General features: G+C 38.9%; 1 protein-coding gene across 1 annotated transcript; it reads right to left on the bottom strand.

The window, feature by feature from the left end:
• Positions 1 to 3,112: 3,112 nt before the first annotated feature.
• On the bottom strand, positions 3,113 to 15,553 carry LOC131788454 (uncharacterized). The gene is made up of 8 exons (XM_066165480.1): positions 14,914 to 15,553; positions 10,291 to 10,578; positions 9,537 to 9,872; positions 8,960 to 9,274; positions 8,390 to 8,509; positions 5,950 to 7,623; positions 4,941 to 5,220; positions 3,113 to 4,261 (listed from the first exon to the last, which is right to left on the bottom strand). Exons 1-8 carry the CDS (start codon positions 14,939 to 14,941, stop codon positions 3,994 to 3,996), a joined length of 3,309 nt encoding a protein of 1,102 aa, XP_066021577.1. The 5' UTR covers positions 14,942 to 15,553; the 3' UTR covers positions 3,113 to 3,993.
• Positions 15,554 to 15,802: the final 249 nt, after the last annotated feature.

The following is a 15,802-nucleotide window of genomic DNA, read 5'->3' as shown; positions in this document are numbered from 1 at the left end:
AATTACAATGATACTTTTCTATTCAACTTTTATAATATCGGTTTGGAGAATTTGGTATTGGATCAACTAACAATCTCCTTATCGATGCTTTTCTTTATTCCCATTACTTTTTGGCTTGATTTTGTAAGGAGAAATTCTGTCTCGGTCACTCATAAAAGTGAAAGGGTTATAAGCCACTGTAATTGAACTGAAATCACATACCGGTCAAAAAAGTCATCAATAAGCATTAACAACACGCCATCGTTATTTTGAAAAATTTTAAAGCAACTTGTCTAGTGACGTTTCAATTCACCTTTTAGGCTTCAGATCTCACCTGTAGTGCCACGAAACTTTTGATGTAAACAAACCGCAAAAGTTCGGCCAAAAAGTCAACCACCCAATAGCCGTGTGCGAACTTCGGCCTCGACATTTTGTTGTAAATAATTTTCACTGTCGTGAAGTGTTTCTATGCTCAAAATTCCGTTCTTTTTGGTTTCATATGTTGATTATTAATCAAGCGAGTTAAAATGTCGCTACCACCAAGAATGTAGTAGTTCTGCGTGCGAACAGTGATGTATCTGATAAGTCATTTTCAGCGGGGGAGCTAAGCGCGTAAATTTCAAGTAATCCCAAGTTTGGTAGGAAATTTGTGCCTACGAATCGCTGTAGAACATGAGCAAGCCTTGATTACCACACGGAATTTCTTATTGTATCGTATTGTGTAAATCTTAAATCTGCTTTCTTGGAGGTCAGATAAGAAAAATGTTCACTTACCTATGGTTTTGGGCTGTGTCTTAAGTGGTTTAGTATTTTTCAGGACGGATGATTCCTTGCATCTGGAGGAGTGTTAAAGAAGATGAAGGGCAGGAAGTCAACGCCCCAGGAACCCATCATGACAATGATGATAATATTTGTAATATCAATAATAGCGCTGATGATGGTAACACTATTAACAACGTCAACGATAATGATGGCTATAATAATGATAATGATTTAGGAAAGGTCATTAGAACCTCTAGAAGTGTCTGCTGATCACTCGATCCCAGACCCCGTGCAACATTATCCTTATTTTTAATTATCAGTCATATCTCTTACTTGGTCGTGATGAAATAATCTTGTGTTCCTGTTTACTTCAGTTTCAAGGAAAAGAATTAATGGATAAATAAACAAAAAAAGAATACAATCTAATTGGACTCATTTCCGAGTACAACAATAAATCTTAAAGGTGAAGGATGGGGTAAATTAAATTCTAATTAATGACCCTCATGATTAACGATTCTCCTCTTCAGTTTAAGAACGCGGGCTTAGAGGAAGAGGATGTTCTGGCCAACCTCACGTGACAGTGATTTATGCGTCGATCAATTCGAAGCTTCAACATCCGCCTCGGGCTTCCCCGGGCATTTGAACTTTTAAAGATTAGTTCGTTTACATAATTTTCGTTATAATGACAGAAAGAAACCAATATTTTGGTTTCTGTGCGATATTTATTAAAGCTATTTTTTACCTCAGTGACGATGAAAATGGTTAATATCTACCTCACGGCTTAACCCCTCGAGAAAATGGCTACCTCTAATCACATCCACTTCGGCGAATAGCTGTTAATATTCTACAAAGCTCTGCTGCATTCATGGTAAATTAATGTTGACCAACTAAAAAGTTAAATTTTACGTATAAAAATTGTTGGACGAAGCAATACATTGACCGTTTTTGTTTAGGAATACAGTGTCGGAAGATTCGTTTAAGGACGTCAAGGACAATTGAGGCTGGAGATTCTACATGACATGGACAGTTCATTTGAACTTTTCAATCCTGAAAGACCTTAAACTCCGTAAGAACTCGTTAACAATATTACCGAGATTTTAAGAAGTTCACTGATATCAATAACAAGTAAGCTGAAAGACTAATTTCCCGTTTTGCTAGTGCTTGGTATTCTTAGATCTCAAGCCATTCCGATGCAAGTAGTAAATATTTTCTTGAGGCTCCTATTGAATTAGTTATTTACAATAGGAATTAAATGAATTAAAGTAAAAATAATCGCCCAAAATATTAATTTAATTAATTATCAAATTAATCCCTGCAATTCACGTTTCTCTCACTAGTTCACACATGTTAATTTTTTCTATATTCTTTTTCTATCTCATTTTGTATAAAAATGGTAACCGGACGTTTCGCCAACGAGTCGTTTCGCCAACTGTACTTTCGCAAACGTCTCCTGGTCAGTTCGCAAACGTTATAGACATTTATATGTCAACCTGCTTTTTAATTATGTGGTTCAGAATACTATATTATGTGTAAATTATTGGGTGTGAAATTTAATGTTACAAACATTTACATATCAACCTGGGTTTATATACGATTCAGAATACTACGATACTGACACGTTGCATGCGTAAATTATTGAATGCGAAATCTCACAGCTAATTTCTCGCTTAATTATATTTTACAATCAAATGGACAGTGAATGACTCACCACACTGACCACAAGTCCATTGAATACAAACAGACCGCCATTTTGAAGTTGCTTTATTTAAACCCAGTCCTTTATGTGATGGCTCCGACAGGTGGCAACACCGGCGATGCCAGACAGGCTTCACGAGGGAAGACTACAGGCATGCAGTGCGATCAGGAGAGGAAAACTTTTTCGTAAATTATTGGTTAATTTAGTTAATAGTAGTTAATATAATGACTTGAAATTTTCTTTATAAGGGCAGGTGTCTCTCTAGTCGCCCACGCGTCCCCGCATGTAATAAAGTAATTTAAATGAATCGGTTAATTTGATAGTAGTTGACGTCGCTTGTTTATAACGTATGCGAACTGATTTCTACAAGTTTGTGAATTGACTAGAGACGTTGGCGAATCGACTCGTTGGCGAAACCACCGACATTCATAAAATACTTGTAGGTTTTCCTTTGTGTCTCGAATACTGACTTCTGAGAAGATTGAAGTGTCAATGCAGAGACACAAAGAGAGAGAAAGAAAGACTGACATGTTTTTAAGCCTAGCTTTAGCGCTTGCGGCGACCAAAACAAATCTAATTCCTAAGACTCCAAGGGGTGTCGCTCCAAGACGCGGTTAATGAGGTGTTTGGGGGCTATTTTACGATCGAGATCGAGGAATAACAAACCAAAGTTGATAGTTTATACGAATCTTTATTCTTGAAAGCAATCGACCACAAACCACAATCAACGATCAAAATCACGATCAATCTCACAATCAGTTGTAAACTGAAACAATAAAACAAGTAAATTCTATCAATCTAGTGAAATGCTGCGAAATACTTAATAAAAAAATCGCGCGTAAAAAACTGAGCCTGAACGCCGATAACGAGATTAGAATGACAATGAACAATACAAAAAACCAGTACAAACTACGTTAAAGTACAAAAGTTTCGGTACAAAAATTACAAGAATTTTGGTGGTTGGTTAACAATCCATTGTTCTTATCCAAATGGTGGGCTTTCACTTTCATCTGATACAATTTTGGCTTTTTAATCTTAAATCAATTGAAAATAAGGCACTACAACAAAATGTCTGTTTGTATACTTTTGCCCAATACTGAGAAACTAAACTTCAGAAAACAAAGTTGTAAAGATTTTCACATATCGTTCCCTCTTGTGCCAAAGTTTTAAGAAAATGAAAGGAAGAAAGTTTACCAAGACTACTCAAAAACTTACGAAGAACTGATTACAGGGACGCTAAACTCGCCTTTTATATGCGCGTGGTGACGTTGAGAGGTCCGATTACAAAACCAATAGAAATATAGACAAACAGATAAACACTGTGACTATGTTCGTATCTAGGATCATTCTGAAATTATTAAACTAATCAATAATCAATTCAATAATGAGCCTTCTGGCTAGTGTCCTTAACACTGGCACTTTACTGACCGCAGTGAGTAACGAACCAAATCAATGAACGGAAACTTAGTAAATATCAAAGCATTGATTCTCTTTGTTCAATCGATTGATCTATTGTCAAATCTACATCCTAAAACGGTTTAATGCAAAAGGTTTTTCTACAATGCTGAATTCCGTGGCTTTGAGGGGAAAATATCTATCCATTCGCTGTCTCGTTCTTGGGTCCTCAGTTTATCTAAAGGAGCCTCCCAAGAATCTAGCTTGCTTGCGCACTCCCCCGCGCGATTTATTTCTTCTTCTGCCTCTTTGTTTCTTCCAAGAGCACAAAGAACAATTGACATGGCTTGGTGGGTGTGAATCAGCTCGTCCTGTGTGTCTAACACTTTTTCTTGGTAATCAACTGCCTTTTTCAGGTAGTGGAGGGCTCTAAGAAAGATGCAACGTCAAATAATGAATTTCCTAGACGTTTTTCCTCCAAAAGAGGTGTCACATATCTGCTAGTGTTTTTACCAAGCGAGATTCACATCCATATGATATATTCTCTTAGGAAATGTTACATCATTCCTCATCTTACCGTTCAAGAAAGAATTCTGCGATGAAAAAAATTTGCGTCGTGATACAGTCTTTTAGATATCACCTTTGAGTCATTCACTGCAATTTGCTAAACCAAAATACAAAAAGTTTGAGGTTGTACAGGAAAATTGACTCGACAGCAGCAAAATTAGAAGATAAGGACGTGATCTAACAAGCAAACAACACACGCATCGCAATTGTCGCTACACTGCCTGAAAACTTGTCGACGCAGTGCGAATACAATGAAATATTTTTGGACTAAATGAGCACGCCTCGAGAGTAGTTTTCTTCCCCTCGTTCTTGACTACCATGTGTTCCTCTAATATTTTAACAATGGGAAATTCATGTAAACTTGACATTTTGACGGAGTTGCATTGATTACGATGAAAAGTTTAAAGGAACAAAGGCACGAAGAATAAAAGTTTTTGCAAGGGTCGATATTGCTTACACTCGATTTTGTTGTTAACCTTTGCTAAGAGGGTATCGGATCTACAAAATGCCTTACAATAAATAGCAAACTATGTTTACTCACGTTTCGTAGTCCTGTTTCGCGCTGTAAGCCACACCCACATCATACAGAGACTTCGCAGTTTCCTGATGTTGCCCCAACAGTTGCCTTCGGATTGAAATTGATCTGCTGCTGTATTTAATGGCGTTGTCGTAGTCACCCAAGGCGTGGTAACTGTTACCAATCCAACTAAGAGTGGTTGCCGTAAAAGGGTGGTCACCGAGGTTCTCTTCATAAACAGGAAGGACATGTGACAGCCTTGTTTGGATGGCCAGCATGTGTTTTCGCTGCACCATTTGAGAAGCTGCGAGTCAAAAAAGAAGCGATCAACCAGAAGAGTGCAATGACACTGGCGACTAAAATGGCCAAATTTTAAATAAAAATAGCCAGGGATTAAGGAAGATACAATAAGGCGAGAATGGAAAAATATATATTTTTTATTTCTCTCCTATAAAAGCCACATGCTAAAACTAAGAATATTGCGTAGTTTGGACGAGAACTTAAAAAATGCAAGCTCTCTTCGATATTTTCAAATCAATTTCTCTTTTATTTTAGCCCACTTCATTAATCAATTTTCAAATTCACCGGCGGCGGCGCAGTCAAGGTCCCGGATATGTCTTTGCATTCTGGGCGATGATGTAGAGAGGTTGAGAGGTCGTTGGTCAAAAGAAAAAAAAAGAAACCAGAATGATGCAAGGTCGATCGCCTGTCTATTTTTAAAACTGCGCTTTTTATTTAACTTACAAGACCCGCATTAGCCATACCAATTGATTACTAGAGTGGTGAAGGAAAATGGCCTTGAGTTCTTTCTACACACCAGCATATGCCACCAACATCACCTCCTAATTGTTTCATCAATTTATCTAAATGGTACTTAAACAATTTCGTTCGTAATGAAGCTTGTGCGAGGTGCTCGTGGATCTTATTGCTAGCTTTCATGGAAAAGATTCAACGGGGATAACTTTCCGCAGATGATTCCCCTTTACGAATAGCTCTTATCATGAAAGCATTAAGAAATTTAATTGCCACTAACCTGCTACATCGTTGAAACAGGCAGCTAACATGACATGATCTTTGATCCTGTTTAGTTTCTCTACTCTGTCCCGTCGCAATTTCAAGGCGATCTCGAGATATTCATAGCCCTCATCAACGCGCCCCTCGCGAACATAACAAAATCCAAACTTGCTCATGCACTGGGCACGAGTGGTGTCCTTCACGTCCATAAGTGTTGATTGAATGTCAATTGCTTGAGTCAGCATTTCTCTGGCCTGATACAAGGCTCTTGGACAAATGTGTGGGGTACATGTGCAGCTTAATACTATCTTCATTCCGATGTTCGTCAAGCAAGCACTGTAGAGGTGCAAGTGGGAGCGACATTGATACGCAAGCTTGCAAAAGAGCGACTGAAATTCTTGTTTGCGCATCACCTTGGCAAGAAATCCAGCTGCCTCGTTAAAGGCGTCGATGCATTGCTCCCTGAAAGTTTGGTCAAGCTCAGGGTGATCGTCTCCACACCAAGCCATGGCTTCCCGAATGTTGTCCTTTTCAGATCTGTACTGATCAATTGCCAACTTGCAATCTTTACTCAAGAATGTTTCGCAAAGTGTAACAGCCAAGTCACTGTAATGACGAATGAAAGTTGATTTGACGTCTATGTGATCGGACTTCAGTGAAAAGAAATCTCGTATGAAAGGATGAAGGGAATACTGACAATTTTTCCCGTCGAAGCGAAGGAGGTTGCTATGCCCCAAGGAATTTAGGCAAGTTTGCAAATCAGCCGTGACAGATGACCCAAAGACTGCTTGAAATTGCTCTTGCGTGAATCTGTGTGGAAATGTTGAGAGCATCAAAATAATCTTCTGATTTTCTTGACTTAAGCGATCAAAACAGATTTCAAGAGATTTGGCGATGCGATCCTCGTTGGCTACAAGTTCTCTAGCAAGACAACTAGGTGAAGTTGTGGAAAGTTGGGCCGCCTTCTGGGGATTTTCTCCCTTTAGAATCGAGATCACTGTGCAGATCATCAAGGGAATACCACCACAAACGCTGACCAGCTCCTTAATCAGATCGTCGTCCAGGCCATCCTCACACTTTGAGAACATAGAGGCTGAATCACTGTCATTCAGAGGTTCTAGGTTAATCAGTTCGAAAGGAAGAGACCCATTGAAATCATAGGTTTCTCGTGATGTGAGGACAAGCTGGATGTTTGGACTTTGTCCGAGGTATTTTAGAAATGTCAAAAAGTCGCCCTGCGTGACTTTACCCCACATTTGAGTACAGCAATTTTCAGATTTTAATTCCTGATGGTATTTATCGTTGCTGAATTGATCCCCAAGATGCAGTAAGTTGTCAATGTTTTCAATGATCAACACAACACTTTTTCTCTTTAGAGAAGATATGCAACTTAATGCTTCAGTTATTGTGTTTTCACCAGGAACGTACCCTAGAGTCTCGATTATTTTGCTTGCTAAATCTTCTACACAAGTGACACCTCGAGGTTTAACGTACGCGACACACGTTTTCCTTTCGATCATCCTATGAGCGACCTCTATTACCACCGACGTTTTTCCATATCCAGGCGGTGCTACAACTTCAACAGCCATGTTTGAAGACAGGGCAGTTATGATACGTTCGCATGTTTCATTGCGGCCCACCAAATCCGTCCGATCTGGCAAGTTACCATAATGACCAGATTGTTCCTTCACTTCTGCAAGTGAAAAGACAGAAATACCATTTAAGATCATTTATCCCTTTCCACTGTTCATTGGAATAAAGCACAGCAGCCCAATAAAAAGGAAGAGCAACTCTGGTGACCATAAGAGTGTGAGTTTAATAGTTGCGTGGAAGTTGGTAGGAAAAACAACAAAACTTTGGATCTTGCTTTCACTTATATACGTTCCACAAACAGAAAATGCCACAGATAAACCTTTTGTAGACGGAAGGTTTAGAAGGGCTAAACGCTTTAAGCATTCCTCAGAAATCGAGCAGCTGAACTCTTTGGGTAATCGGATCCTAAGTTGGGGAAAATCGCCGTTTGTAAACGTAGTTGTTGATTTTACAATTTTCAAAACATGATTTTGGCATGAAATTGCCTTTGGCTTAAATTCAGGCGCAAACAGCCTTTAATAAGCTTTCGCATTTTGAATGCGACCATGGTGATATACTGATCAAGATTGAAAACACCACTTGAAGTGGGGAGAAGGCATTTAGCGTGAAGCTGTTAGTAATCTACCGTCGTATACAAGCTACACCGACGTAAACATCAACATACAGTTTTGCGAAGATTACTTTTTGATGAGGTTTCTACCCACTTAGCTCCTCGAATAATTGAGCTAAGTAAGGACAAGGAAATGATGACAAACCCATTGAAAATGACTGTTCCTAGTTACATAATCATAGCACAATTTCGACCAAGGCTTCTTAATTAGCTAATTCTATGAACATCACGGGTGAATTAACGCTTTCCTTCTTACCTTTGTTAGGAAAGGAATCCCGCTCTTCTCTCTCGAAGCTAGTTGAAAACATCTGACCAGTCGGATCTGGCATGGTTAAGCTGTCCTTGAATGAACGGCCAAGTCCTTGCAAGGCTGAATCTGAAGGAAGAGAAAAGGTATTCAATGTTATGAGAGGATAGCTTAGTTAAGTCGATCTTACTTCGCATGTGCGAGAGTAGTTTTACGGACCTTGAGTTGTAAAAAAAAAAAAAAAAATCAGAGCTAGAGTGTCAGAGTTTAAGATGTATACATAGGACTTTTTTGTGTATAATTAATTTTTTATTGTTCCTGTTTTTTTTTTTTTGTAAGCGTCGTTGTGACATCCGAAAAAAACGTAGCATGTGCCTGTACCCGAATACTTTTCTTCTAGCCATCTCTTGTACAAGGGGTACGAGGTAATGCACATTAGAGATCATGGCTTGTATAACGAAAACAAGCAGGCTTGGACATAAACTGAAAGTGCCGCACCGAGGAGTCAAAGAGATTAGGAAAGGCAAACACTGAAACTGTCCAATAAACCCCAATGTACTTATATCAGCGAGAACCTACCAACTGTGTTAGGAAAATACTTGGATATTATCTGTATTGCGTCATTTCGCTGAATCTCATCTAAAGCTTTTGCAACGTCACTTAATGCTATTTCAGGGAAGTGCGCGGCCACCCATTCTAGAACCTCTTTTGTAGGACTTTTCCTGACTTGTTTGACATCAGCAAACTCCCGACGCACGTCAGCTGGTACTTCCATTTTCCAGGCCAGATGTGTCCAGTTTTTGACTCCGGGATTCTCCTCTCGATTAAGTTCTAGCGCCAATCTTTCTAAGAGTTCCGATCCAGGGGTTATGATATCCTTAAGTAACATGTCGTCTACAGAAAAATAAAGGTATCCACAGATCATTAGTAGTTAACTTTCCAGAAATGGTGCCTCAGCGCAGAGAGAACTTTTGTCCAATCGATTCTTGAAATACTCATGCAGCCAATTGCATATTGAGCTATTCATAGTTAGGGACCACCTGAAAAATAGGAGAGTCTGACTTTTCTATCGATAACTTAGAAACAAAATCCAGGCTGCAAAGGTGCTAGGCGTCGTTAAACTTAAGTTATTTGTGATGCAGTGTTCGACACTTACCTCTCAGTTTCTCCTCATGAAGAAAATTCACCAGATCCTTTCTCTTAATAGAATCCAGAGCTTCCTTAAGACTTAAAAGTGTCTTTTGTGGGCAAGTTGTAGCCAAATGCTGGAACAATCTGCCGGTCGGATTTTCAGTCGATCGTCTCTCAAACGTCCAGCAGGTTTTTCTAGACACACCCAGTTTTAACGCCAAGGTATACCAGTTTGACAAAACCAGTGACGTCCTGTCTAAAGCTAACGCAATTTCGTCCAAAAGACCAACTGTGGGTGAAGGAGCTTCATCACTTGGCGAAGTGATCACATCCAGAACTCTTTCAGTGTCAGTGCAACCAGCTGATAGTCAAACAAATTAAGAGAAACATACTCAGTATGAATTCCTGAGAACCTTTTTGATAAACTGCCACACACAGCACTGTTTCACAATACTCACAATTCTCCCCTGTATAAAATTGAACAGCTGTGAAATGTAGCCAAGAAATTACTTAGTTATTAATCCGACATAACAATCCTTCAAGTTTTCAAAAGCTCCCTAAAATCTATTGAATTTAGACAGTTGATCAAAGGGTCATTTTTCAGTGAGCCAATACCGTCCCAAAGAAGTAAAAACCACACCAACAAGGTTTACTAACTAACAGCATCAAAATCTGTGTCTGAGGAGATACGGCAACCTCCAAACGTCCCATACTGAAAGTCCTCTTAAAAGATGACAGAGACAGAATAGCAATTGACTTCAGTCAATTTTGTGTTATACCTCTTGTGATCAGCAAACTGATTAGGTCGTTTCTCCCGATCTCTAATAGGATGTCTTTTAGCTCTTTAATTGTCAAATCTGGATTCGAGGCCGCAAGATAATCAAATAATCGGATGGTAGGACTGAAGTCACCATACTGTCCTAGTCGTGTAGTCACGTCCGAGTCGACATCCAGTATTGATGCCAAATGTCTCCAATTACGCATCACTCTCGTATCACGGTCCAAGCACAAACACAGCTCTTCTATAAACTCTGAATTATGTCGTAAAATGGCAGATAATTTCAACCCTAAACATGACAGAAAAGTAAAACAAAATGAAGGATTTATTCCACACTGCTAACTGAGTGATATGAACTATCATTGATATTGCAGGGAACAAGCTTCAGTGTGTTACTGAGCACGAATCATTTGAACCCATGTGTTCACTATAGCCGACGTCTATGAAAGCAGCCCTCGTTAGCATGCACTAAGTGAGAAATGAAGTCTTGAAGATTATCCGTCAAATGAGTAAGCACCGACAGAATAAACATTTTTCATAAAATTCATGCAAACAAAATGCTAAAGTTGTTAGCAAGTTAGTCTGATGCGTTTCGTAAGAAACAAATGCAGTTCGTTGTCAGCCCTTTTATTGCATGTGGTGTTGAAATCTTTTCTTATAAGGGTGAACTTCACCACAATATTAATTGTAAATATACCTCTTTAGTTTGTATGCTTTGTTTTCTTAATGTAGGTAAGTTTTTGAGTAAGTGTGGACGTGAACCAGAGAAAGTTGAAGGAAAACGGCAATTATTTTCCAACTCCCGAGGAAAAGTTCTTCAATAAAAGTAAAATTTTTCTAGACTGTACTTCCCCTTTAATGCCTTTTGTGTGGTTTAAGGATAAAACTGATATCAACGATACCAAAATGTAAACAGGAAATGCAGTAGCTTCTGTATCAAAATTGTTCAAAAAGGCGAATGATGTCGATTAGCATCCTATCAGCCATGACCATGCAAAATTTCTAAAGCTCAATGAGGCATGGACACGATGTTAACCATTAACATTCACCTAAAGACAAACAATGCTTAGAAACAACTCAGTCTTACTCTTTCAGACTATCAGTAACCCACGCTTTTATCTGACAGCCAGAGCGTGTCATTACATGCACAACCCGGCGTTTCAAATGTCACAATAGCTGGTGTAAACTGTTACACAAATCGAAAACACTTCGAATGGAAAGATTCTTGTCTGTGTTAACTCATACATCTCTTAAACTATTAAACACAAACAATATTCTTCTGATCGCGAGCTCAACTAATGAGTACAAAGCCGTTTTCGAAACTGTGTGGCCAGTTCTTTTAAATAGCTTCCGCCTAAGTTCCGCAATTACACAAATTCTAGACATTTTAAAAGCTGGAAAGTTGTTGGCCCTCTTGCAATCATTGTTAACGTTGGCGGTGTTACCTGCTTTCATTGAAAGCAGTGATTCTGGACTTATTTCGAAATTACAAACATTTTATTCGCAACTTTGAATAATCGTGACTACGGCCTAGATGTCTAAAACTTACGAATGCATTCAGTCATGATTTAGAGCAAAAGAGGTTAAATCACTTTATTTGAAAGAAACAGACGAGAATTACTTACCAGTCGATAGACCTCTTTTACGCAAATGAGCCATTGTAAACTATTACTGCTGATTTTTTTCGGGTAACGTCGTTCTACTGTAAATTCAACGTCACGGACATAATTTTGACAATTGCATGTACTTGATCAATGTCGGACCCGTAGTGCATTTACCAAAATCTCTCCTTGGCAAAAGGACTACGGCGAAGAACTCGAGATTGAAAAGTACTTCAGATGTATGCTGTGCGGCTGGAAACCAGTCAAGTGAGCGAAGGAAGGTGTACTTCTCAGTGGATAAATTAGATTAAGATAAACCCAACGCTGAACCGTAAACAAATTATGCGGCTACTGATGAATATTTGTGTTGCTGTTTTGCTACGAATTATCCTTGCGTGGGGCAGGTCCTTCGCTCGTCGTTACATAGGTAAGATTTGCTTGACTTGAAATTAAGAACAAAGCTTGCACCAATTGTATCTTTATTAAACTCTATGCTCCGAGACAGGCAAAAAGCTCAAGCAAAACTGAATAAGAAGATACGAACCAACTTTTCCCCTCCCTGAGTAGTCTCGACCCAGGCCCTCTTTTCCAAACACTTAAATATTGTGATTAAAGCCTGTTGCCATGGCTTGGAATGTTTAGATAGCTACGCGCCGACTCGTGCCTAGTGCTTTGTGCGGCTTGTGCTTCACTTAAAAGAAAAAAAAATAGGCAGTTAAGACTGCATATGGCTACTGATTCAGCGCAATTTTTGTAGCACTGAAAATAACTAGAGTTTGAAGAATGATGTTAAAAGGTAGTGGCGATGCAAATGAAGATTTGTTTCAAAACAGAATTGAAAACCTACCGCATCCCACATATTTACGAGAACTCTGTTCCACAAGAGAAAGATGATTGAATAATAAAGTGACTAATTGACATTCAAGCAATGAATAAAATGGTAACTACTGATCATATTAATAATAATATTAATGATAACATTAGTAATAGCAATGATTATTTATAGGGGCTGGCGCAAAAACCTTACTGTTCCTCTATCTGTCTATTTAATAGGCTTTAATAGTGATTAAACTATGCCTCTTTTAATTTTGCCTATTAATTATAAATTGTTTTCTTATTTCATTGCAATTCCATTTTTCAGGTGAGACTTTTGCTTCACACAAGGCATTTCGCGTTGCAGGATATTCTGCCATTCTGCCATTTCAACATCCATCATTCCGTCGATAGGGTCAATGTGTGGACCTCGCTTTCTTAGCAAATTTAGCGGCTCTTTTAGGCATAAGTCGCTAATTAAAATGATAAAATATTCTCTCTTCGAGTGAATAAAATCTTTCTTCAAGTTTTCCACGATCTGCTTATCAAACTTATTTGGGTATTTCTGCAAGGTGGCATATCCTAAGATTTGATAGAGTCACTGACACAGACAGGTTCAGAGGAAGATCCGAGACAAGATTGAGGAATACAAAAAAAGTGGTACCGAAAAAAAGGTGAAAAGGGGGGAACATACAGTGGAATGAGCCTGGTTGGAAGATGAATTGCTAGAGGAAAGAGAAAAACGACTGACTCCTCTTCATTGGCCCTCCACCATCACGTCCTTTTCACAAGGCTTCTAAAGAGGTTACCTGTTGGTCTTTTCATAGCTATCGTACCTCAGCATGCAAGAAAATATTCTCTTGACCTCAGATATTTTCAAATCAGAGATACCGAACAATAAGCCGCTTAAACTTGGATAGCTGCATTTCTCGTTAGGTGAAAAGAGAAAATTTTCCCTTTTTAAATAATACTTCCTCGTTATATCAATCAGAAAAAAAATACTGCAAATCCACTTCATGAGTGAAATGTTAAGTTTGAAACGTGGAGTAAGTTTTTCTTAAACGAACTGTCCATGGTTGCGTGACGCATGATTAATTCATAAAAACGTTTCCTTGTGACCTCCTAGTTGTTGACAAGAGACAACAACCAAGTTGTGTAGAGTCTTTTCGCCTTAAAAAAGTCTAAGGAAAAACACTCTAAGCAGTGTTCAAACATATTTTGCAAAACAAAAAGAAAAGAGTTGTGCCTTAGGATAAGATATTTTCCATTCAAGTATCCTCTCCTCTTTTTTCAGCTGAGTACTCACTCAAGCATGAACTGACACAAGCTGACATGGCACTGAGTCACCATCGATGTTCAAGTCCTTAGGCCGGACGAACCCATAAAACACTATTTTTGGTTGAGATACAAAAACATCAAACTTTAAGAAACAAACGATTGAAAAAGTAAATAAGCTTTTTATGATGCATGTTATCGGCTAAATTTTTTAAAATTTGCACGAGACGTGATTGGGCAAATCTTAATTTGCATACATGTACGACAGGGGCAACTCATAATGTACGTCCTAACTTAGCACTGACCATGCACTTTTCGTCGCTGATTCAAGCGTTAAAACGACACCAATATTAAGTTAAAGTTAATGTGAAGTATTCCACGTTACGAACTTCCGAAGCTGGTTTTACGGTATTACTAAAATTGTGTCATATATGGTTAGAAGAAGAATGTAATTGACTTTTCATCGGTTTGTTGCGTCTCGCGACTCCTTCGCTGAAGCAATTTGATCACGCAATTCCAGACCGTATTTTATTGTACCTAAGACGTTACAGCCTCAGTTCCTTGTATTGACTTTTCTCAGTTACGTTTTCCTCGTTTTATAGAAAGTCTATATAGAGTCTACTTCCGCCTATATATTTCAAAATATATTGCGAAATTATTCACTTATTCACACTAAAACTAAAACCCGTAGCCTTTTCTGAGCATTTTTCTTCATATAAACAACGTTACCAGGTTTTGATTAAACTTTTTCTAATGAAATTACCACCACAAAATTAACCAAAAATTAGAAGCCCCTGCGCAGTGACTCGATGATAATGTTACTAGGCGTCAAGAGAGTTCCGTTGCGAAGTTGTCGATTCAGTTATATTCCTCCTCAAGTATTCCTAGCTTGATCATAAAAGTCAATAGTTAAAGCAACTCATTAAATCACTCACCAACAGAAAGATCACCAACAGAAGACATCTTGAAGTTTTGGCCACTGAATTTTCTCAGTTATCTTCACTCCAGCGGTTATGAAGGCGAATTACTACACAGACGATGTTTGTCATGTAGATCCACTAGCTGTTGATGAATCAGGGCTAGGACAGTCCTTTTGGCATCTCTCTTGGCTTACTAACGGACAATTAACTTCATAAATACCTCACACTGTTGGGTTCAAATTACAATAAACGTCGACGAGGTAACAGCATCAACTAAAGGAAGCCTGATCAAAGGTCATCTACCAATGTTCCAGAATACCGAAGGGTAACCCGGCAAGGCGAAACGTCACCAAATAGAGTACAGCCTGAGATAAGATCAGGTCTCATCGTGATTTTAACCATGCAACTCTTGGTTACGCTAGTTGCGATGAAAATTTTGAAATGAACACGAACAGATGAAATTTCCATTAGACAAACTAAACGCGACCGAAATATCTAAACCGCCTCCCCTTCCCCTCCCTTACTCAGCCTCACTCTACCCAGGTCTTGTGTCCAGCATTTTCACTCATGTTTGCCAAGGACATGTGGGAGCTCATAGTAACTCAACGCTGCAAAGATGTCGGGCATAACCGCACGAAATGTTTACAGTACATGCATAGACATGTCTCCTCAGACTCGTCACGCAATGCTCCTCCTCAACGAACGTCGAGGAAGAGCGTTGCGTGACGAGTCTGAGAACGGCTGCGAATGAGACTAAAGCCAGGGGGGTGGGGAAAGAAATTTTTACCAAGGGTATGAGAGAAAGTAAAAAAGAAGCAAAGGGAGGGGTGGGGTAAAATCTACTCTTTCCCTGTCCCTCCCAGCACTCTAAATCAAACATGGTCGGTCGAACGATCGTGAGCTT

This window comes from Pocillopora verrucosa, chromosome 4 (assembly GCF_036669915.1).
Source record: "Pocillopora verrucosa isolate sample1 chromosome 4, ASM3666991v2, whole genome shotgun sequence".
NCBI lineage: Eukaryota > Metazoa > Cnidaria > Anthozoa > Scleractinia > Pocilloporidae > Pocillopora > Pocillopora verrucosa.
Note: the sequence above shows the minus strand (reverse complement) of the source record. Positions and strands in the feature narration are given on the sequence as shown.